This window comes from Mustelus asterias, chromosome 12 (genome assembly GCF_964213995.1).
Source record: "Mustelus asterias chromosome 12, sMusAst1.hap1.1, whole genome shotgun sequence".
NCBI classification, from domain to species: Eukaryota; Metazoa; Chordata; class Chondrichthyes; order Carcharhiniformes; family Triakidae; genus Mustelus; species Mustelus asterias.
In genome coordinates this window covers 28,848,864-28,871,013 of record NC_135812.1, presented here as the reverse complement: position 1 = coordinate 28,871,013, position 22,150 = coordinate 28,848,864, and the positions used below count along the sequence as shown (strand labels likewise).

The 22,150-nt window shown below is 44.4% G+C and overlaps 1 protein-coding gene across 1 annotated transcript in view; it reads right to left on the bottom strand.

The window, feature by feature from the left end:
* Window positions 1-22,150, bottom strand: part of gusb (glucuronidase, beta) — a 39,931-nt gene that overhangs the window by 5,753 nt on the left and 12,028 nt on the right. Inside the window, exons 4-11 of the mRNA XM_078224968.1 lie at window positions 20,602-20,744; window positions 19,514-19,707; window positions 18,503-18,655; window positions 17,301-17,479; window positions 14,022-14,168; window positions 13,786-13,870; window positions 9,757-9,933; window positions 3,556-3,691 (exon numbers count right to left, since the gene is read on the bottom strand). Of these exons, the coding sequence (XP_078081094.1) occupies window positions 3,556-3,691; window positions 9,757-9,933; window positions 13,786-13,870; window positions 14,022-14,168; window positions 17,301-17,479; window positions 18,503-18,655; window positions 19,514-19,707; window positions 20,602-20,744 (1,214 nt within the window). The remainder of the gene's footprint in view (window positions 1-3,555; window positions 3,692-9,756; window positions 9,934-13,785; window positions 13,871-14,021; window positions 14,169-17,300; window positions 17,480-18,502; window positions 18,656-19,513; window positions 19,708-20,601; window positions 20,745-22,150) is intronic.

Genomic DNA, 22,150 nt, shown 5'->3' with positions numbered 1-22,150 from the left:
GAGGCATAGATTGGGTGGATTCTCAGAGGCTTTTTCCCAGGGTGGAAATGGCTGCGACGAGAGGACACAGGTTTAGGGTGCTGGGTAGGGGGGTAGGTACAGGGGAAATGTTAGGGGGAAGTTTTTCACAGAGGGAGTTGGGCGAATGGAATCGGCTGCCGTCAGTGGTGGTGGAGGCAAACTCAATAGGGTCTTTTAAAAGACTCCTGGATGAGTACATGGGACTTAATAGGATGGAGGGTTATAGGTAGGCCTAGAAGGTAGGGATATGTTCGGCACAACCTGTTTTGTGCTGTAGTTTTTCCATGTTTCTATATTCAGAGGAATTTCTCATTCAGTATGTGGATGGCCCGACTAGAGAGGGGGCAAAACTTGACCTCTTGGGAAATAAGGAAGGGCAGGTGACAGAAGTGTGAACATAGAACAGTACAGCACAGAACAGGCCCTTCGGCCCACGATGTTGTGCCGAGCTTTATCTGAAACCAAGATCAAGCTATCCCGCTCCATGTGCCTATCCAATAACCGCTTAAATGTTCCTAAAGTGTCTGACTCCACTATCACTGCAGGCAGTCCATTCCACACCCCAACCACTCTCTGCGTAAAGAACCTACCTCTGATATCCTTCCTATATCTCCCACCACGAACCCTATAGTTATGCCCCCTTGTAATAGCTCCATCCACCCGAGGAAATAGTCTTTGAATGTTCACTCTATCTATCCCCTTCATCATTTTATAAACCTCTATTAAGTCTCCCCTCAGCCTCCTCCGCTCCAGAGAGAACAGCCCTAGCTCCCTCAACCTTTCCTCATAAGACCTACCCTCCAAACCAGGCAGCATCCTGGTAAATCTCCTCTGCACTCTTTCCAGCGCTTCCACATCCTTCTTATAGTGAGGTGCCCAGAACTGCACACAATATTCCAAATGTGGTCTCACCAAGGTCCTGTACAGTTGCAGCATAACCCCACAGCTCTTAAACTCCAACCCCCTGTTAATAAAAGCTAACACACCATAGGCCTTCTTCACAGCTCTATCCACTTGAGTGGCAACCTTTAGAGATCTGTGGATATGGACCCCAAGATCTCTCTGTTCCTCCAGTCTTCAGAGCCCTACCTTTGACCCTGTAATCCACATTTAAATTAGTCCTACCAAAATGAATCACCTCACATTTATCAGGGTTAAACTCCAGTTGCCATTTTTCAGCCCAGCTTTGCATCCTATCTATGTCTCTTTGCAGCCTACAACAGCCCTCCACCTCATCCACTACTCCACTAATCTTGGTGTCATCAGCAAATTTACTGATCCACCCTTCAGCCCCCTCCTCGAAGTCATTAATAAAAATCACAAATAGCAGAGGACCAAGCACTGATCCCTGTGGCACTCCGCTAGCAACCTGCCTCCAATCCGAAAATTTTCCATCCACCACCACCCTGTCTTCGATCAGACAGCCAGTTACCTATCCAATCGGCCAACTTTCCCTCTATCCCACACCTCCTCACTTTCATCATAAGCCGACCAAGGGGGTCCTTATCAAACGCCTTACTAAAATCCATGTATATGACATCAACTGCCCTACCTTCATCAACACACTTAGTTACCTCCTCAAAAAATTCAATCAAATTTGTGAGGCACGACCTGCCCTTCACGAATCCGTGCTGACTATCCTGGATTAATCCGCATCTTTCTAAATGGTCGTAAATCCCATCCCTAAGGACCTTTTCCATCAATTTACCAACCACCGAAGTAAGACTAACCGGTCTATAATTACCAGGGTCATTTCTATTCCCTTTCTTAAACAGAGGAACAACATTCGCCATTCTCCAGTCCTCTGGCACCATCCCCGTAAGAAGTTTAACAACACCAGGTTAAAGTCCAACAGGTTTATTTGGTAGCAAAAGCCACACAAGCTTTCGGGGCTGCAAGCTCCGAAAGCTTGTGTGGCTTTTGCTACCAAATAAACCTGTTGGACTTTAACCTGGTGTTGTTAAACTTCTTACTGTGTTTACCCCAGTCCAACGCTGGCATCTCCACATCAGAAGTAGAGAACCCTGGATGACTCGGGATATTGAGGCCCTGGTCAGAAGAAGAAAGAGGCACATGACATGCATTGGCAGCTGGGATCAAGTGAATCCCTTGAAGAGTATAGGGGTATAGGAGTAGAGTTGAGAGAAATCAGGAGGGCAAAAAGGGGACATGAGATTGTTTTGGCAGATAAGGCAAAGCAGAACTGAACTGGATTAGTCATATAAGTATTGTGGCTACAAGAGCAGGTCAGAGGCTAGGAATCCTGCAGTCACTCACTCACTTCCTGTGTCCCATCTATAAGTTGCACTGCAGAAACTCACCCAGGCCCCTTAGGTAGCACCTTACAAACCCACAACCACCACCATAAAATCATATAAGTATCATAGAAACCCTACAGTGCAGAAGGAGGCATTCGGCCCTTCGTGTCTGCACCGACAGCAATCCCACTCAGACCCTATCCCCATAACCCCACATATTTACCCCACTAATCCCTCTAACCTAAACATCCTGGGACACTAAGGGGCAATTTAGCACGGCCGAAGCACCTGACCCACACATCTTTGGACTATGGGAGGAAACCCACACAGACACCGGGAGAACGTGCAAACTCCACACAGACATTGACCGAAGCTGGTAATTGAACCCAGGTCCACAGCAGTGCTAACCACTGTGCCACCCACTGTGCCACCATGCTGTCCGTCGCCATTTCCCATCTGGAAAGACAAGGGCAGCAGACACATGGGAACACCATCCCACCTGGAAGTTCCTCTCCGAACCACACATCATCCAGACTTGGAAATATATTGTCGTTCCTTCACTGGGTCAAAATCCTGGAATTCCCTCCCTGACAGCACTGCGAGTGACCCAAAAACAGAAAATGCTAGAAAATCTCAGCAGGTCTGACAGCATCTGTGAAGAGAGAATGGATGCAACGTTTCAAGTCAGGATGACCTGTTTCAAGTCGGGATGACCAGACTTGAAACAATGGTTATATTCTCTCTCCTCAGATGCTGTCAGACTAGCTGAGATTTTCTAGCATTTTCTGTTTTCGTTTCAGATTCCGGTATCCGCAGTATTTTGCTTTTATTTTAGGGTCATGCGTGTACCTACACCACAGGGAATGCAGCGGTTCAATAAGCTGGTTCACTACCACTTTCTCAAGGGCAAATAGGAATGGGCAATAAATGCTGGCCAACCAGCGATGCCCACATCCCATAAATGAACAAAACAAAAACAAGGGAGCTCCCGAATGAACCATTCTGAGGTAACACCTCAGTCAAATACAGAGGTGGTATTCTAAGTACTTAGTCTGGAAGAAATACAAGGCAAGCATTCATCACACATGAATATTTCTAAGTGTGTGATCAGTCAACACAACTGAAAATTAGAAATGATACATTACTTACACAAGATCAAAACATCCCTCAGCAAGTCAGGCCGCATCAACCTGAAACATTAACTCCGTTTCTCTCTCCATCTGACCTGTTGAGTATTTCCAGCGTTTGTCATTTTTATTTTAGATATATCACTTACCCTGAGCAGTCATGAAGTCTGCAAAATTCCAGATGAGTTCTCCAATCAAGTAGTCTTTTCTCCTTTCATCAAATATCACAAAATATTCCTGCATTACAGCCCGCTGGTACTCTTCCGAAAACATTACTGGGGGATCCTAAAGATACAATTGTACAAAATCCATTAAAGAACAGTCAACACTAAACTTCATCTATAAACGTGCATTTTTGTGAGTTATTTCTCTCACATCTGCCTGTCTAATTTTAAATCGATCAGGAATTATTTAAGCTCTGTCTCCAAGGCAGATGATACTGCTTTTTCACTGCTTCATCAATCTCGTCAATTTAAAAATTGCCTCCCAAGTTGCCTATTTATTTTTCCCTATCTCTCTACTCAGATAGCCTTGCCCTACCACACGGTGGCATTCCTCAGCACTTATGCAACCATTGCAGCCTCATCACTGTTTTAATAGGGATGTTTCTATATAAAACTGGGATTGAATTATAGGAATTAATTGTATATCACTTGTGTCTCATTCCATGTAGGATTGCGGGTTGGGGGGGGGGGGGGGGGATAGCATTAATTGGGGTTTCACTTGAGCAGATATAAACGCTTACTGAAACCTTGGGGTGCTTGAGTTAGGAGGTGTATGCTTGTGATATTGCACTCCGTAAATAAATGTAGGACTAAGTAAAGATGGGCTCCGGTATCACCCTTTAGAAGCTAGCTTTCCAGATTAGAATAGGTCCTGATTTAACAGCAAAGTTCTGTGAAACATCCTGAAATTGTATTTTGGGTCACCAAATATTCATGAATATGTAAGCACGCTTTCGAATTTATTCAGTTGTTCAGTGAGTGAAATAACTGGTGACACTCGTACAATTTAATCAGTGGAATTAACAGCCAATGCAAAGAACTAGATGAATACCAGCATTCCCACCACTTAATTTTGTTATGAGCATTTAACACCTTAAACATAGAAACTCGGAGCAGGAGTAGGCCATTCGGCCCTTTGAGCCTACTCCGCCATTAAACATGTTCGTGACTGATCCTCTATCTCATATTCCCGCTTTCTCCCATACCCCCTGATACCATTAAAATCTAAATAAATCTATCTCTTCCTTGAATACATTGGCCTCCACTGGCTTCTGTGGTAGAAAATTCCATGGGTTCACTATCCTTTGAGTGAAGAAATGTTTCCTCATCTCAGTCCTAAATGGGTCTATCCCGTATCCTGAGTCTGTGTCCCCTGGTTCTAGATTCCCCAACCAGGGAAGACATCCTCCCTGCAGCTAGTCTGTCCAACCCTGTTAGAATTTTATATGTTTCAATCAGATCTCCTCTCATCCTTCCAAACTCTAGTGAGTACAGTCGAACCAATCTCTCCTCATCGGAAAGTCCCGCCAACCCCAGTATCAGCCGAGTGAACCTTCACTACACACCCTCTATGGCAAGTATATCCTTTCTTAGGTAGGGAGACCAAAACTGCAACTCTGCTGCCTTTATCCCTTCCCACTTGTCTCACCACTATCCTTGCTTGAGAATGTGTACGAGGTAGATTGAGAAGAGGAAAGGGTTAAAATTGGGATGCGTAACTAGAAATCAGTTGAGGGATAAACTGGTTTTGGAAAGGGCCTGAGGTGAGGGCGACAAGCGAAACTAATGATCACGTTAAAGAAACTGCTAATAGGTAATTGTGGTTCTGGCTTCGGAGGGCAGAGCCTTATCAATTGGCCTTTTGTCCTTGAAAGTAATCTAATCAGAAACTTTAATAGCCATGTCTTTACGTGGCTATCGCTTTTTGTTCTTGAAAGTAATCTAATCAAAATATAACAATACAGCTATGCCCTTATTGGCTAACAGAAGTATGTGGATGTATCTCCGTCGTGTATAACTGAAAACTGTTTTGTAAGCCGGACAGAGACTCATGAACCCATGCTGGATGTGCATGGTCTTGCGATCTCTCCTCCGATGCAATAAAGGCGGCTTTCGGAGAAACCTGTGTATCTTCAGTTTTTGATCCGACTTCCGAAAAACAAATTCTACAATTGGCGAGCCAGCCAGGAGCCCAAACGCATAGTACTGGTCGACCGGCGTCAGCGATTGAGACGGGGCGAGGAAGGACAGAGACGGGCGGCGTTACAAGGTAAGATTAACCTTGGTTCCTCTCTACCATCCTGTGCTTCTATCTCAATCCCTTCGGCGAACTAGTAACTATCCTACGGGCTCCTCGAACCTGGACATAAGACAGTCAGAGAGACACAGGTAACAAGAAAGTGGAGGGTTCGAGTCCCCCACATGTGCCTGGAGGTTAAAGTCCACAGGTTTACAATTGGTGAGCTAATACTCAAGGGTTCAAGTCCCTCGTAGGAAATAAGTGGGTTAACAAGAAAGAGGTTCGAGTCCTCAGGGCATTAGGCAGTTAACTTCGCGATCGTGGGGGTTCGAGTCCCTGTAACGATTGAAATCGTCGTAAGAATAAGACTGTGCAATCCGTATGGGTCAAACTTTAGATAAGGCGGGTCCATCCACCCCGCTGGGGAAATTATGCCAGGAAAACCCACAGGAAGATCAGAAGTATCGGAGATTAAGTGCGCGCCTAAGTAAGAAATTGGGCAACGAATTATGGCCATTGGGAGGTACTTGGGATTTAGAGAAGTGAGGAATGGTCACTTCCTAAGTTAGCTGCAAAGATAGATAAGAATTATCCCCCCGTCCCGATTGTGCGTGGTGACTTTAAACGGATTTAAAATTGCACTTGTGCTGTAGTGGTTTGTTGCTGAGTTTTTGTTTGGGGGGGGAAAGCGATCCTTTTGCATGTTGTTCTGTAGTGTCACATTTCTGCTTGTGAGGAACTATGTAATAGTATCAGCCCTTTGAAATGCCTGAGGTTCATTGATATCTTTGATATTGTGTGCCTTGGTCCATCTGCTGCTGATACCTTATCAATGCAATTATTACTACCTTATCTGGCTAGATTTCCATTCTTTGCCTCCTGTTAACTTTAGCTCATTTAAAATTCTGCTGCCAGTATCATGTCCCACTCATCCATTGCCTCTTCCCCAATTTACTTTTGCTGCTGTATTGCAAATTTAAAGTTCTCATTCATGTTTAAATCCCTCCACGTCCTTTCACTCCAGTGTTTCAGGACCTCATCCTAAAGTCCCCATTACTTTGACTTGCATCCTCTTTTGCATCTCCTTCCATTGACCTTTGCCTTTTGTTCCGTCCTTAATCCCGCCACCTTCTTGGATACTGCCCCTACTCATTTATCAGAACCCCCCCATACCGGTACCGGTTTAAATGCCGCTGAGATAATATATGGATGCCCACTTAGAACCCCATGGGATAGCGCTACACCTCCTCCTCCCCAGATAGATCTACACGTCATGTCTGACCAACTCCAGCAATATTTTAAACAATTGACTATGTCTCTTCAGTTTTTACACACTCGGGTGAAGGAATCTACCAGGCCCCCACCCGACAAGGACGGAGATTGGGAAGGAGTCGAAACCGGGGACTGGGTGCTGATTCGTGACTGGGAACGACCCAAACTAGGACCTCGCTGGAGAGGACCCTTCCAAGTTCTGCTACAGACCCCAACCGCGGTGAAGGTGGAAGGGCAGGAAAGATGGATACACCTGAGTGACTGTAAGCATTGGGACAGTTTGATCACACCTAATCCAGAACGACTAATGAAGAAAGACCTGTCAACTTCAAAAACCAGGATCTCAGACTTTTTCTGGACTTTCTAACTGTTCCTCCCCAACGCTTTTTGATTGTTATAAAGTGGGATCTTATCGTTGCTCTCGCCCTCGCTGCAGGTAACAGTTGAAGGAAATTGGAGTTAGTATAAAGGGAATGGGCTTATGGGTAAAGGTGCTAGTTCTAGTGGCTCTAGTCGTTGAGTCAGAAGCTAGGACCATTATTTGCAAGGCTAATCAATCCAACCAGGGTACATCATTGAGCTCACGGGATGTTCTTGTTTGTAACGACACCCATGAAGGCTTATTTGGATGGTGGAATGTGATTAAAATAGACTTCTGTAACGGGTACCTAGTCCAGGCAGATAGAAAATTGGTTTTAGACAAAGCAATCTTTGGACCTTACCATGTTGGTACTGGGGATGCAAATTCGAATTTACCTGTAAAAGAGAACCCTCGGAGGGAAAATATGATCATTTTCTCTATAATGGAAAGTGCCTCAGGGAAGCCTTTGTGGATGATCCCCTCCTGCAGGAAAGAGTGGAAGACGACTCCCTTGTCTGACAGAAACGAGAATTCCCTAACCTGGATGTTCTGGACCTTCCCCATCCCCAGAACCACATCACCGGCAACTACTTCTATCAAGCACATCAACAGACTATAAAGAGTTGACAGCCCTTTCGCCAGGACAAGTTCATGGTTATGGCGCCGCTGGTTTCTTCTCCCTGGGAGCCGCCTCTGGACGGATGGCCGCTGACAACTGGAACTATCTTGCTTGTGGCCTCACCACTCTGGGCAACTCAACCCGGGGAGCCCTTAAGGTGATAACTCAGAGCCTGGAAAAACTCACTGTTCTCACTGCAAAACCGATATGCCCTGGACCATCTATTAGCACGCCAAGGTGGGGTATGCTCCATAGTTGAGGGAAAGTGTATTTTGGGTTTGGATGATGCCACAGCTAACATTGCCCATTTTGTGAACCAGATTGACCAACAGTTAGGGGTTATAAAGGAAGGAAAAGGATGGGGCAGCTGGGGAAACTGGGGATACGGAGGGTGGGGTGATTGGTTAATTAATGCTGCAATCTCCGTGGGAATGGTGGTCATGGGAATATTCGTGGGGATTGCTGTCCTTAAGTGCATTCTGCAACGTATGATGTCTTTTATGCAGGATCTGTTACCTGGAAAATAGTCCTTGTTCGTTAACATAACCGAATGCGATCCCCTAACCCCTGCCCTTGACCCATTCATGGACACTGAGGATTGTCATGAAATGCCAACAGGAGGGAATGAGAATGTGTCTAAGGTAGATTGAGAAGAGGAAAGGGTTAAAATTGGGATGCGTAACTAGAAATCAGTTGAGGGATAAACTGGTTTTGGAAAGGGCCTGAGGCGAGGGCGACAAGGCTCACCGAAATTAATTATCACGTTAAAGAAACTGCTAATGGGCAATTGTGGTTCTGGCTTCGGAGGGCAGAGCCTTATCGATTGGCCTTTTGTCCTTGAAATTAATCTAAGCAGAAACTTTAATAGCCATGTCTTTACGTGGCTATCACTTTTTGTTCTTGAAAGTAATCTAATCAAAATGTAACAATACAGCTATGCCCTTATTGGCTAACAGAAGTATGTGGATGTATCTCCGTCGTGTATAACTGAAAACTGTTTTGTAAGCCAGATAGAGACTCACGAACCCATGCTGGATGTGCATGGTCATGCGATCTCTCCTCCGATGCAATAAAGGCGGCTTTCGGAGAAACCTGTGTATCTTCAGTTTTTGATCCGACTTCCGAAAAACGAATTCTACATGCTGACCTGGCTCCCAGTCGCTGAATTCTTCAAATTTAAACTTTGCATCCACAGTGGATTACTTAGTGTCCGCACCCACACATTTGATAGAGCACCTTACCCAAGCCTCTCTAACCCCCTACTACTATCATCTCTACCTTCTTCCTCCAACTGATGACAAAATCACCAATGTTTTCAATTCCCACCACACCCCCCCACCCCTCCAAAGCCCATTTGCCACTTCACCTCCATAAGCCCAACTTTTTGACCAAGCCTTTTTTTCATGCTTACGTATCTTTGTCTTGCTATGCATTATCATCAGGTTGTAGGTAAACCTATGAAGCACACTGGGAGCTCTGCCCGAAATGGGCAACAGGTTTATTTGGTAGCAAATACCATTAGCTTTCGGAGCGCTGCTCCTTCGTCAGATGGAGTGGAAATGTGCATTTCCACTAATGGTATTTGCTACCAAATAAACCTGTTGGACTTTAACCTGGTGTTGTTAAAACTGTTACTGTGTTCACCCCAGTCCAACGCCGGCATCTCCACATCATGAAACGGGCAAAGCAACTCCAATTGTTTGTCCTGTACCAAAACTGCTACCACGAGTATAACACCACCGAGATGCACAAACATTACAGGAGCTTTTTATTTCAAACTCCTTTTTTGAGTTGCTAGTGAAACGAGTACTGGGGTTTTGTACCGCTATGCAATTTATTGTTTCCTGTACTTACCTCATGCAGTCCTGCAATAGTGTCTGCTCCATATTCACTCTGAATAATGGGTTTCTGGTATTTATTATACCAGTTCTCAAACATATTGGCCAGTTGTAATTGAATGACCTCCAAATGACCTCCATCATGGTACCAAGACAAGTAGCTGTTCACACAAATGACATCGGTGTACTGCATCTGTGGAAACATTGCCAAACTTTCACTTCACCAGAAATACGTTTTTCCAATAAGCAGTTGTATGTTTCAAAAATCAATTACGCTACGCAGCAAATCATTTTCATTCAATACTTCACTTGGGCATTTCCAGAAGGAACAAGAGTCAATGTTCAACTATAATACATACAACCAGGATATATCTAATTCACAGTGTGGCCAGCAACGAGGTAATCTGGAAAGGCAAAAACCAAGCAGAAAAATAAAACCTTTACAGAGCTTGAAACACGGATAATATTCAGTGTCAGAGACACCCATGCTTTGACCCAGCTGTCAAACACCCAAAAGGAGACAAAGTGAAAATCCTTGTATTTCCAGATCACTGAACGCGTTCCCTCACAAACCTGTCACTGACAGAATTCGCAAGGCTACAGTGAAGAAGTCACAAAATTTGGAGCAGATTTGGCAGCATGGTGGCACAGTGGTTAGCACAGCTGCCTCAAGGGACCTGGGTTTGGTTCCTGGCTTGCGTGACTGTGCGGAGTCTGCACGTTCTCCCTGTGTCTGTGTGGGTTTCCTCTGGGTGCTCCCACAGTCCGAAAGATGTGCTGGTTAGGTGCATTGGCTATGCTAAATTCTCCCTCAGTGTACCTGAACAGGTGCCAGAGTGTGGCGACTAGGGGATTTTCATTTGGCCCATCGAGTCTGTACTGACTACAATCCCACTCAGGCCCTATTCCCGTAACATTGCAGTGTTAATGTAAGCTTATTTGTGACTCCAATAAATAAACTTAAAATAAAATCTTTAAAAGATTTATGAGACTTAGAGAGAAAGAGAAGTGCAAATAAAATAGGTTCTTCCCTCAAATTGACATTAGCCCAACAGTACAATTATTCATCATTTGTTGAACAGTGTCCATGGTTACTCTCTAGTTACTCATAGCTTTGTAATATTGTAGTTGTGTCTTTTACAAAAGCAACAGGCCTCACTGGATCCATCGCTGTAGTAACGATATTAAAATTATGCAGAATATTTGTTAGTGAGAAACTTTTGTTTGAAAAAGAAAGGTCATTGATCTGAGGTTTGTCAACTACATTGTGCATTCTCATTGGGCTGTCACCTTATAGATGGACCTGCAAAAGAAACTTCCTCCAATCAGGAAAGAAGAGAGCATCCCAGGAGATCTCAGTGACACCGTGAGCATCTGCAATAAAGGTGACAAGTCTGACTGCAGTAACTGCAGAGGAATTTCCCTGCTGTTGGCTACAGGGAAGGTCATTTTTAGACTCCTCCTCAATCGCCTTCTGCCTGTGGACGAAGAACTCCTCCCAGAGTTGCAATGTGGATTCTGACCACTAAGGGGCACAACGCACATGACCTTTACTGCACAGCAACTGCAAGAGAAATCCATAGAATCTACAGTGCAGAAGGAGGCCATTCGGCCCGTCGAGCCTGCACCAACAATGATCCCGCCCAGGCCCTATCCCCACTGTAACCCCATATATTTACCCTGCTAATCCCCCTGAGACTAATGGACAATTTATCATGGCCAATCCATCTAAAACTCGCACATCTTTGGACTGTGGGAGGAAACCAGAACACCCGGAGGAAACCCGCGCAGACACAGGGAGAATGTGCAAACTCTACACAGACAGTGACACAGGCTGGGAATCGAATCAGAGCCCCTGGCACTGTGAGGCAGCAGTGCTAACGATTGTGCCATCGTGCGTCCCACAAATCCAGCACTAAGCCTCATACATAGCCTTCTTTGACCTCAGAAAGGCCTTCCAATCGCAACTGCGAGGGATTATGAAACGTCTTCTCCCATTTCGGCTGCCCCCAAATGTTTGTCACCATTCTCCGCTTATGCCAACATGACATGCAAGCTGTGATCCTAACCAACAGATCCACCATAGGCCCAAATCACATTCGGAAAGGGGTCAAGCAAAGCTGTGTCATCACACCAACACTCTTCTGGATCTTCTTTGCTGCAATGCTCCATCTCACCCTCAGCAAGATCCCCACTAGAGTGGAGCTAAACTACAAAATAAACGCGAATCTATTCAATCACCGCCCCTGCAGGCCAGATCCAAGGTCTTCCCATCCACTGTCATCGAACTGCAGTATGTAGACCATGCTTGCTGCACACACTTAGAGGCTGAGCTCCAAGCCATCATCCACATCTTCACCAAGGCGTAGGAGAGTATGGGCCATACACACTAACATCCGTAAGACAAATCTCCTCTACCAACCTGCCCCCGACACATAGCACTGCCCAAGGTTTATCAAAATCCACAATGAGGCCTTGGACAACGTGGACCATTTTCTAGACATTGGAGGCCTACTTTCAACAAGGGCAGATATCGATGATGAGGTTCAACACTGCCTTCGCTGTACCAGTGGACCCTTTGGTCACCTGAGGGAGTGTGTGTTTGAAGACTAGGACCTCAGACCCAGCACCAAGCTCATGATCTACAGAGCAGTAGTGATAACCACCTTCCTATATGGCTCAGAGATGTGGACAATGTGCAACAGGCACATCAAAACTCTGGTGAACCAGCGGTACCTCGGCAAGATCCTGTAAATCCATTGGCAGGACAGGTGTACCCACGTCAATGCTCCTGCTCAGGCCAACATCCCCAGCATCGAAGCACTGACCAGATTTGATGAGTGCCACATTGTCCGCATGCCTGACATGAGACAACTGAAACAAGCGCCCTTCTCAGAGCCTTGACATGGCAAACATGACCCAGGAGAACAGAGGAGACACTTCATAGGCACCATCAAACCCTCCTTTAAAGAGTGCAACATCTCCATCACCACCTAGCAAGCCCTGGCCCAAGACCTTCTGAAGTGGAAGAAAGCATCTGGGAAGGAGCTGAACATTGAATTTCATCACCGAGAACAAACTGAGGCTGAGCATTGACAGCAAAAGGAGCGCGTGGCAACCTGGGCCCCTCACTCCCCACACCTCCAACCACCCTCTGCCCCATCTGTGACAGAGACAGCTCATTGGACTCCTCCGTCACCTAGGAACTCATTTGTGGTGTGGAATCAAGTCACCCTCGACTCCGAGGGACTGGCTACATCTTATATTCTCATTGGACTGTCACTTAACTGCTGGGCCTTCAAAAGGAACTTCCTCCTCGGATGGCTGAAATGTAGCCACCTCATGAGCACTAAATTTACATTTCAAATTAAACATAGCAATTTCATAGAAGCCTACAGTGCAGAAGGAGGCCATTCAGCCTATCGAGTCCGCACCGACACTTTTGATAGAGCATCTTACCCAATCCCCTGTAACCCCACATATTTACCCCGCTAATCTCCCTAACCTACACATCTTGGGACACTAAGGGCCAATTTAGCGTGGCCAATCAACCTAACCTGCACATCTTTCGGACTGTGGGAGGAAACCGGATCCACGCAGACATGGGGTGAACATGCAAACTCACATAGACACCCAAGGCTGGAATTGAACTGAGGTCCCTTGCACTGTGAGGCAGCAGTGCTAACCACTGTGAGGCAGCAGTGCTAACCACTGTGCCAACCTGAAGTTTTGGCATTGAACAAGAAGGACAACAGTGCTTGGTTTTAATAAAAGTCCTTTTCATTTTGGGTATCTGTGACAGCATTGCACTTTCCTCAGTCAATTCAGACAAAGCAATCAAAGGAGTAGCAAAGCTGTCTTTCCTTCCAGCTCAACCTTGTACACGACATATTGTAAAAACACAGCGAGGCCTGAAATAAACATCCCAAAGTATTAACTCGGGATAAAACAGAAATTTTACTCTGGTTTTCAGAAACCCAACGTACTACAAGTGATTGAACAGACTTTATTTCCTGTTCTGACAAGTCATGTTCTAGTTACTCACAGCTTTGTCAGCCCCATAGCTAGTGTCTGTGACAAAGGTGACAGGCCTGGTTGGATCCAGTGCTTTAGTGTAGGATATGATCGTCCTGTTTTTTTTTGAAAAAAAAGGCAATATTAACAAAATGCTAAATGTTGAAATAGTAAGCAGACTCCACAAGGAAGTGTAAAATATGCTCCCGAAATATTCACGATTTTGAAGTTTAAAAGTGTGAAATCCTTACGATGCCCTGTTCTTACTTGAAGTAATGGTTGGCTTCAGGTAGTCCAGATGCTGGTTCATTTGCTACAGACCACATCACTACGGACGGCCTGTTTTTATCTCTGTGTATTAGTTCCTCCATTACAGTCAAATGATGAGTGAGGGACTTATTTCCGAAGCTCAGACTTTAAAAGAAAATAAGAAATGTAAAAGGCTAGCATTAAAGTCTGTGGATACCATTGGCAACCTGTGGAAAAGGGCATGTTTAATGCTTAGTAACAATTGTTAAAAGGGGTCACTGATTAATAATGACTAAAGCAGTCGAATTACGTATTTACTGGGGGCATTTATCACACTGTCAGACACAAAAGGCGGGATTCTCTGGCTGCGCTTGCCTGTGAACCGGAGATTCCCACCCAACTTCAATGGACCTTTACATGGACCGTCCCCTGCCCGCTAGAATTCCAGTGGCGAGCGGGATGGGAGAATTCTGGACAAAATCTCTGCCACCCTGATGACGATCAACATGTTCATCTGTAGCTCTAACTTGCGCAAAGGGGCAGGATACAGCAGATAGTTGGAAGGCCACACTAACTGAATGCATGGGTTTCTAAGGTCCGTCCTCAACACCAATAGCAGGTCCAACTACATTAGCTGATTTGGAGAACCGGGCCAGGATTAATGAGGTTCATTAAGTGAAGCTTGGTCTTTTGGCAATTCCGACCTTCCTGTGTTACACCATGGATGGGGAAATCCCCACCCTCTCACACTTCCCACTCTATAGAGGAAAATCCAGAGCAAAAAGCAATTAGACTTTGCATATTCAAAGAAAAAAAAAAGTTTTATTTTTAACAAATAGAACATTTTAATTTTTAATAATAAGAAATAAATGTTTATTGGAAGGGGAATGCAGTATAAAAGTAGGGAATTTTACTACAGCTGTGAGGTCGCATCTGGAGAAATGTGTATAGTTTTGGTCTCCTGCTTGAAAAAGGATATAATTGCTTTAGAAGCAGTTCAGAAAAATAAGTCAACTCATTCCTGGGATGAAGGGCTTATATTGTGAAGAAAGGTTGAACAGGTTGGGCGTGTGCATGTGGAGACTAGAACTAGGAGATACTGTTTAAGAATAACGTTGAGATGAGAATAATTTTTTACTCCGAGGGTCCTTAGTCTGTGAAATTCTCTTCCCTCTTAAATTATGTTACAGATACATAAAACGTTGGTTAGGCCACATTTGGAATGCTGTCTCCAATTCTGGTCAGTAAGAAGTCTCACAACACCAGGTTAAAGTCCAACAGGTTTATTTGGCAGCACTAGCTTTCGGAGCGATGAGTGAGGACTTGTGTTCACAAACAGGGCATATACAGACACAAACTCAATTTACAAGATAATGGTTGGAATGCGAGTCTTTACAGGTAATCAAGTCTTAAAGGTACAGACAATGTGAATGGAGAGAGGGCCAAGCACAGGTTAAAGAGGTGTGTATTGTCTCCAGCCAGGACAGTTAGTGAGATTTTGCAAGCTCCTCATCAATTCTGGTCACCACACTACCAGAAGGATGTGGTGGCTTTGGAGGGAGTATAGAAAAAGTTTTAACCAGGATGTTGCCTGGTATGAGAAGAGATTGTTCTCTCTGGAAAGATGGAGACTGAGGGGGCACCTGACAGAAGTTTATAAAATTATGAGGTGTATTGAATAGGGTGAACAGTTGGAAGCTTTTCCCCCAGGGCAGAAATGACAATTACAAGGGGGCACAAGTTCAAGGTAAGGGAGGAAAGGCTCAGTGGAGATGTACAGGGAAAGCTTTTTTTTTACACAGAGAGTGGTGGGGGCCTGGAACGCACTGCCAAGTGAGGCAGTTGGGCAGACACGTTAACGACATTGAAGACTTATCTGGATAGACATATGAACAGACGGGGAATAGAGGGATACAGGCAATTGGTCTAGATAGGACAACGTGATCGGCGCAGGCTTGGAGGGCCGAATGGCCTGTTCCTGTACTGTTCTTTGTTTCCAGAGAGCAGTGGAGACTGTGGGTCATTAAATTTATTCAAGTCAGACATAGATTTTTGATAGGCAAAGGAGTCTGGGAGTGGCCAGACAGGAAAATGGAGTTGTGACCACAACTAGATCAGCCATGAACTTAGTGAATGATGGAGCAGGCTTGAAGGGCGGAATTGGCCTACTCCTAATCCCAAATCCCATGTTCAGAGAGCACTCATCCAATTTGAAAGTAATAAAGGCAGCCATTTGCATTGCTGCAAACTTTGCATAACTTTGTTTAAAAGAGCCAGAATTCTATATTTCAGCCCGAGGAACATTTACGCACTAATGTCACCCAGTGTTTTGTTAACATCAATCAGACCTCGTATTCTACAAGAGCAGGCAACATCAATGATATTTTCAATAAACAGCAACAGCAACGAATACACAACGTAGCACAATTCCCTCAAAGTTTTCCCAGTGGAGGTGGGGGGCAGAAGTGAGGAAGGTGAATCAAACTTCAATTTGAACTTAAAAGCACTGCTCAATATACTGTCACCACATTAGTCTAAAGTACTTCGAAAAATAATATTTCAAACTTAATTCAAAAGAAGCCACGTTTGACTTTGAAAAAAAATGGTATGGTTTCCTTGGTGGGAAAGACAAATTGGTCTATTTTTTGTCCTTAACTATATGACCAGTACAGTAAAACCAATAGTGGTACTAAATTAAGCAAATCAGATTCTCCCAATCTGATAGGTGGCACAGTGGCTAGCACTGCTGCCTCACAGTGCCAGGGACCCAGGTTCGATTCCCGGCTTGGATCACTGTCTGTGCGGAGTTTGCACAGTCTCCTTGTGTCTGCGTGAGTTTCCCCCAGGTACTCCTGTTTCCTCCCACAATCCAAAAATGTATGGGTTACGTGGATTGGCCATGCTAAATTGCCCCTTAGCGTCAGGGGGACTTGCTAGGGTAAATGCATGGAGTTACAGGGATAGGGCCCGGGTGGGATTGTGGTCGGTGCAGACTCGATGGGCCGAATGGCCTCCTTCTGCACAGTAGGATTCTATGGTTCTAATCTGAACACATTTGGGTCATAACCAAATATTTACTCAACAAACCCTTTTTTAATCCAAATGTGAAATAAGTAACAACTGCTCACCAACAAGGCAAGAATGTCATAAGATAAATAAAAAATTATATTGTACAAGTGTGTATAGTATGTCAATTGTAAAATATAATTTTCACGTGAAATAAAATTAAGCGAATCAGTGAGGAAATTTCATGCAAATTGTATCAAACTTTTGAAATTTAAAAGAAGTGTTTCTTACGGATTTTTGATGCCCACACCAGGACACTCATCAATGACCACAATCCCATATTTGTCACACAAATCCATAATTTCTTCTGCGTATGGATAATGGCTTGTCCGAAAAGAATTTGCTCCCAGCCAGCGAAGAAGGTTAAAGTCCTTGATAATCACTGACCAGTCAAGGCCTTTCCCTCGCATCTGGTGAGTTGGGGGTGGTTGGAATTAATGAACATTTCACATAAAGGCACAACTTGAAAAAAACCGCAATTCTTACTCTCTACCGAGCCCAAGGCTAAACCAAAAACTTCAACATTGACCCAGTGGCAAGATTCTCAATTTAAATGAGCAATAGTACGCTGTGTGACTGGCAAGTACTCCATTTTTTAGGATGTGTATATTTGACCTACAAATAATCTTTGATAACTAATGGCTGTAGTAATAATTCAGGGGACCACGATGCCCGAGGGGGCAGATGGTCACTTAATCAGAGATCCAGAGACACGTCTGAAAGTGTGCACAATGTTTGCCAAAGGGGGAAAGTTAGCCATCAGCAAATAGTACCCACTTCCAAGGACAAGGAATGCACAGCACAGAATTAGCTACTCAGTCCAAGTGTAGTTACTAATCCACACGAGTGTTGATGAGCAGCCTTTGGTGGTGAACTTACTATTACTTGTAGGAGTAACTTTAGCCTACTTCAATGGATGCAATTGATGATACAATACCAATACTACCCAATTTATTGAAGTGTTTGAATGCTTGCTGCCAACAATGTCAGCCCGGTCAATTGGAATCATAAAATCGTAGCATCCCTACAGTGCAGAAGGAGGCCGTTCAGCCCATCGAGTCTGCACCAACCACCCAAGCCCGATTCCCATAACCCTACATATTTACCCTGCTAATCCCCCTGACACTAGGGTCAATTTATCACGGCCAATCAACCTAATCCACACATCTTTGGACTGTGGGAGGAAACCGGAGCACCCGGAGGAAACCCACGCAGACACAGGGAGAAAGTGCAAACTCCACACAGACAGTGACCCGAGGCCGGAATTGAACTTGGGTCCCTGGCGCTGTGAGGCTGCAGAGTTAACCACTGTGCCACAAAATGGTGAAAAAATAAACTAAATATACTACTAATACTGCTTAATGGCCCAAGAAATATTGTTACATCAGGTGCAAAAATGGGAAAATAGGTTGAGTGCAGAAATATATACTCACATCTGAATCTTCATGCTTATTTACTCCATGGAAATAGAATGGCTTCCCATTGATCAGAAATTGGGTCTTGGTAACTTGCACCTTGCGAATTCCTATTGGTAACGTATAAACGTCTTCATAATGAATGCTACCATTTTTACTCTTCATGTAAATCTAGGTACAAACGGATTTGGAAAATATATTATGCTAATTTTTGCATTGAAAGATTCTCCTATAAATCTCTACTTTCCAAGGAGAGTGCAGTACTCCAATTTTATTTTAAATTTTAATTGGTTGGCAGGATTTTTTAGACCAACATCAATAATGGGGAAGAGACAAACATTTACAGAATATGCCCAGGCCCGTTAATTCTCACTTTGCCATTTTGGTGAAAAATTAGGTTAAACAAATTCAGTGATCAGATAAATCTGCTCCATGTGCATTTTGCAATATGTCATAATCAAAAGGATCAACTTTGTAATGCTTTCCTATTACAATCGAGGCAAGAATGATACTCTTCCCATAAACTGTTGCACACATTCTGAAAATGCATGAACATTTATTTAGTTTTGTACAACAGACAGGCCCAGAGGAGCTGGTGCATTTGCATGTCTAATTATTTTGCTACCTGAAGTTACATTACTGTAGTTGAGTGTCATTATGTTACAAAGCCTCAAGTTTATCTCAATTCCCAACATTCTGTTACTGGACTGGCCTGAGAATAAAATATTTGCATTATTCATCAGGACAACCTTGCTGTTCTTCGACATCGTGCTACAGACTCTTTTACACCCAGTCCAATAGGGAGATGGGGCCTCGGTTTAAAAGCTCATCCAAAAGGTGTGTCTGACAGTATGGCACTCCCTCAACACCGTAATGAATTGTCAGCCTTTCTGCTCAGTTCCTGGAGCGGGACTCAAACCCACCAACTTCTCACTCAAGAAGCGGGAGTGTGAACAACCGACGCATAGCTGAAACTTATTTCCAGTCTCTGACCTGTTATTTTAACATGGAAAGTTTTGGGATTCTTACCTCAAGGCTGTAAAGGTACGCAGGACTCTCATGCATAAGGTATGGCCACCAGAGAGTCGGACTATATAATTTCAACTGTCCAGTTGGAGGTCCATCCACAACTGAAGCAACAACCTGCTCCCTTTGATCACGCAACTTGAGTGATAATGAAAATTGTGTACTCCCTTGTATGGATACTTTATAATTTACAATCCCTAGAGGAAAGCAGAATCAGTTCCCCGAGATCAGAAAGTCACTTCACTTCCATTTAACCGTTTACTCTAATGCAGGGTCACAGAGGGTCAGAGCTCACGCCCACACAGACGCGCGCAAATACATGCGCGCACACTTTAGCATGGCTAATCCACCTAACCTGCACATCTTTGGACTGTGGGAGGAAACCAGAGCACCCGGAGGAAACCCTCACACAGACACAGGGAGAATGTGCACCCTGGTGCTTTGAGGCAGCAGTGCTAACCACTGTGTCGCCCAGATTAGAAAGTATAAAAGCGATTTCGTTTGTCCTCGTCTTATACAGAGCAAAAGTAAATGTCGTACTATAGGATCCTATTACCAATATTGGTACTCTTCATTAGACTAAGGACATCACAATATGAAATGTTAATGAATCCGGTAAGAACACCATGAGATTGTCCTGCACCATGTTTTTAGTTCAGTTTATTTATTAGTGTCACAAGTAGGCTTACATTAACACTGCAATGAAGTTGTGAAAATCCTCCAGTTGCGCCTGTTCGGGTACATGGAGGGAGAATTTAGCATGGCCAATGCACCTAACCAGCAAGTCTTTTGGGCTCTGCAAGGAAACCAGAGCACCCGGAGGAAACCCACGCAGACACAGGGAGAACGTGCAGACTCCGCACAGACAGTGACCCAAACGGGGAATTGAACGTCGATCCCTGGCGCTGTGAAGCAGCAGTGCTAACCACTGTGCCGCCTCCATGGGATAGAAAGCCGTGAAGCATCCTTTCAGTCTTCAGTACCAATAATTTAAAGTTAATATTGACACTTAGTGAATATACCTGTAAGGATTACACATGCAGGTTTTTGCATAAGGCAAAGTCAAACCATTCACTGCCAGAATGACTTACCTGCATCATCTTGAAAGTCTGTTGCAATGGTTAGGTCGTCTATGTAGACATTGGGCGTGGTATACAGGACAACTGGCCGGTGAATCCCAGCATAATTGAAGAAGTCAAACTGAGTATTCTGCACAAAATAACCTGGAGGATATCTGAAGAATTCCAAAGGAGTGAGTTTAATGGGGATACTAACTGCTCAATAATTCTACTCTAAACATTAACATTAGAACATCACAAGTAACCAGGATGGCTTACATTTTTGTGGAGTGTGGTGATAATACTTCAGTTTAAAATTCCCTATAAATTAGTTTTACAGAACACAGGAAAGATCATTAAAGAACAAACTGCATAACGTACAGTAAACTTTTCACCCAATGCAACATTTTCGAACATGATCATTACAAGGAATAAGTTAAACCCAAAAGAAAAGTTTATTAGGCACAAGTAAGGCTTACACTAACACTGCAACGAAGTTTCTGTGACATTCCCCTAGTCACCACAGTCCGGTGCCTGTTCGGGTCAATGCACCTAACCAGCATGTCTTTCAGGATGTGGAAGGAAACCGGAGCACTCGGAGGAAACCCACGCAGACACGGGGAGAACGTGCAAACTCCACACAGACAGTGACTCAAGCTGGGAATTAAACCCGGTCCCTGGCGCTGTGAGGCAGCAGTGCTGACCACTGTGCTACCGTGCCACTTCCGTGTGATTACCTTGTCTCTGGAGTGTTCTACATTCTAAATGCTTTTGTCCAGTGAGCAAAAACTCACTCACTATCCTGACAGACATATACTGCTGTTTCTGCTCTGTCGCTGGCTCAAAATCCTGGAACTCCCTCCCTTAACAGCACGGTGGGTGTAACCACACCTCAGAGACTGCAGCGGTTCAAGAAAGCAGCTCACCACCACCACCTCAAGGGCAATTAAGGACGGGCAATAATAAATGCTGGTCTAGCCAGCGACACCGGCATCCCATGAACAAATAGTAAAAGTTTTTTTAAAAACGATGCCGCAGATAAATTAACATTGGCCAGAATCTTACGGCCTTTCACACCAGTGGGATTTGCTGCTCCCGCTGAAGTGAACGGAGATTGGGCTGAGCGTCAAATTCTCCATCCTCGCTGCAGCGGGGCGTGCACGGCCGGTAAGGTCACGCCCTATGTGTTGAAGTTGGCACTTTCAATTTTTTGCTTTTTTAGATCTTTACCTTCTTTATTAGTCATCATAATCACAAAACTGATGTATTTTGCAGCATTGTAGAATGATACAACACAGAAGGCAACCATTCGGCCCATTATACCTGTGCTAGCTCTTTATAAACTGTGCAATTACATTATATAATGTTCACTGCATAAGTACAACCATTCAGTTCAACCGCTCTATGGTGTTTATGCTCCACATCAACTCTCTTCCACTTGACTTCATTTCACCCTCTCAACATATCCTTCTATTATGAGGGGCATGGACAAAAAGGAGCAGCTATTCCCCCTGAGTTCAAGGGTCAGTCACAAGGGGGCACAAGTTCAAGTGTGGGGCAGGAGGTTTAGGTGGAAAACTCC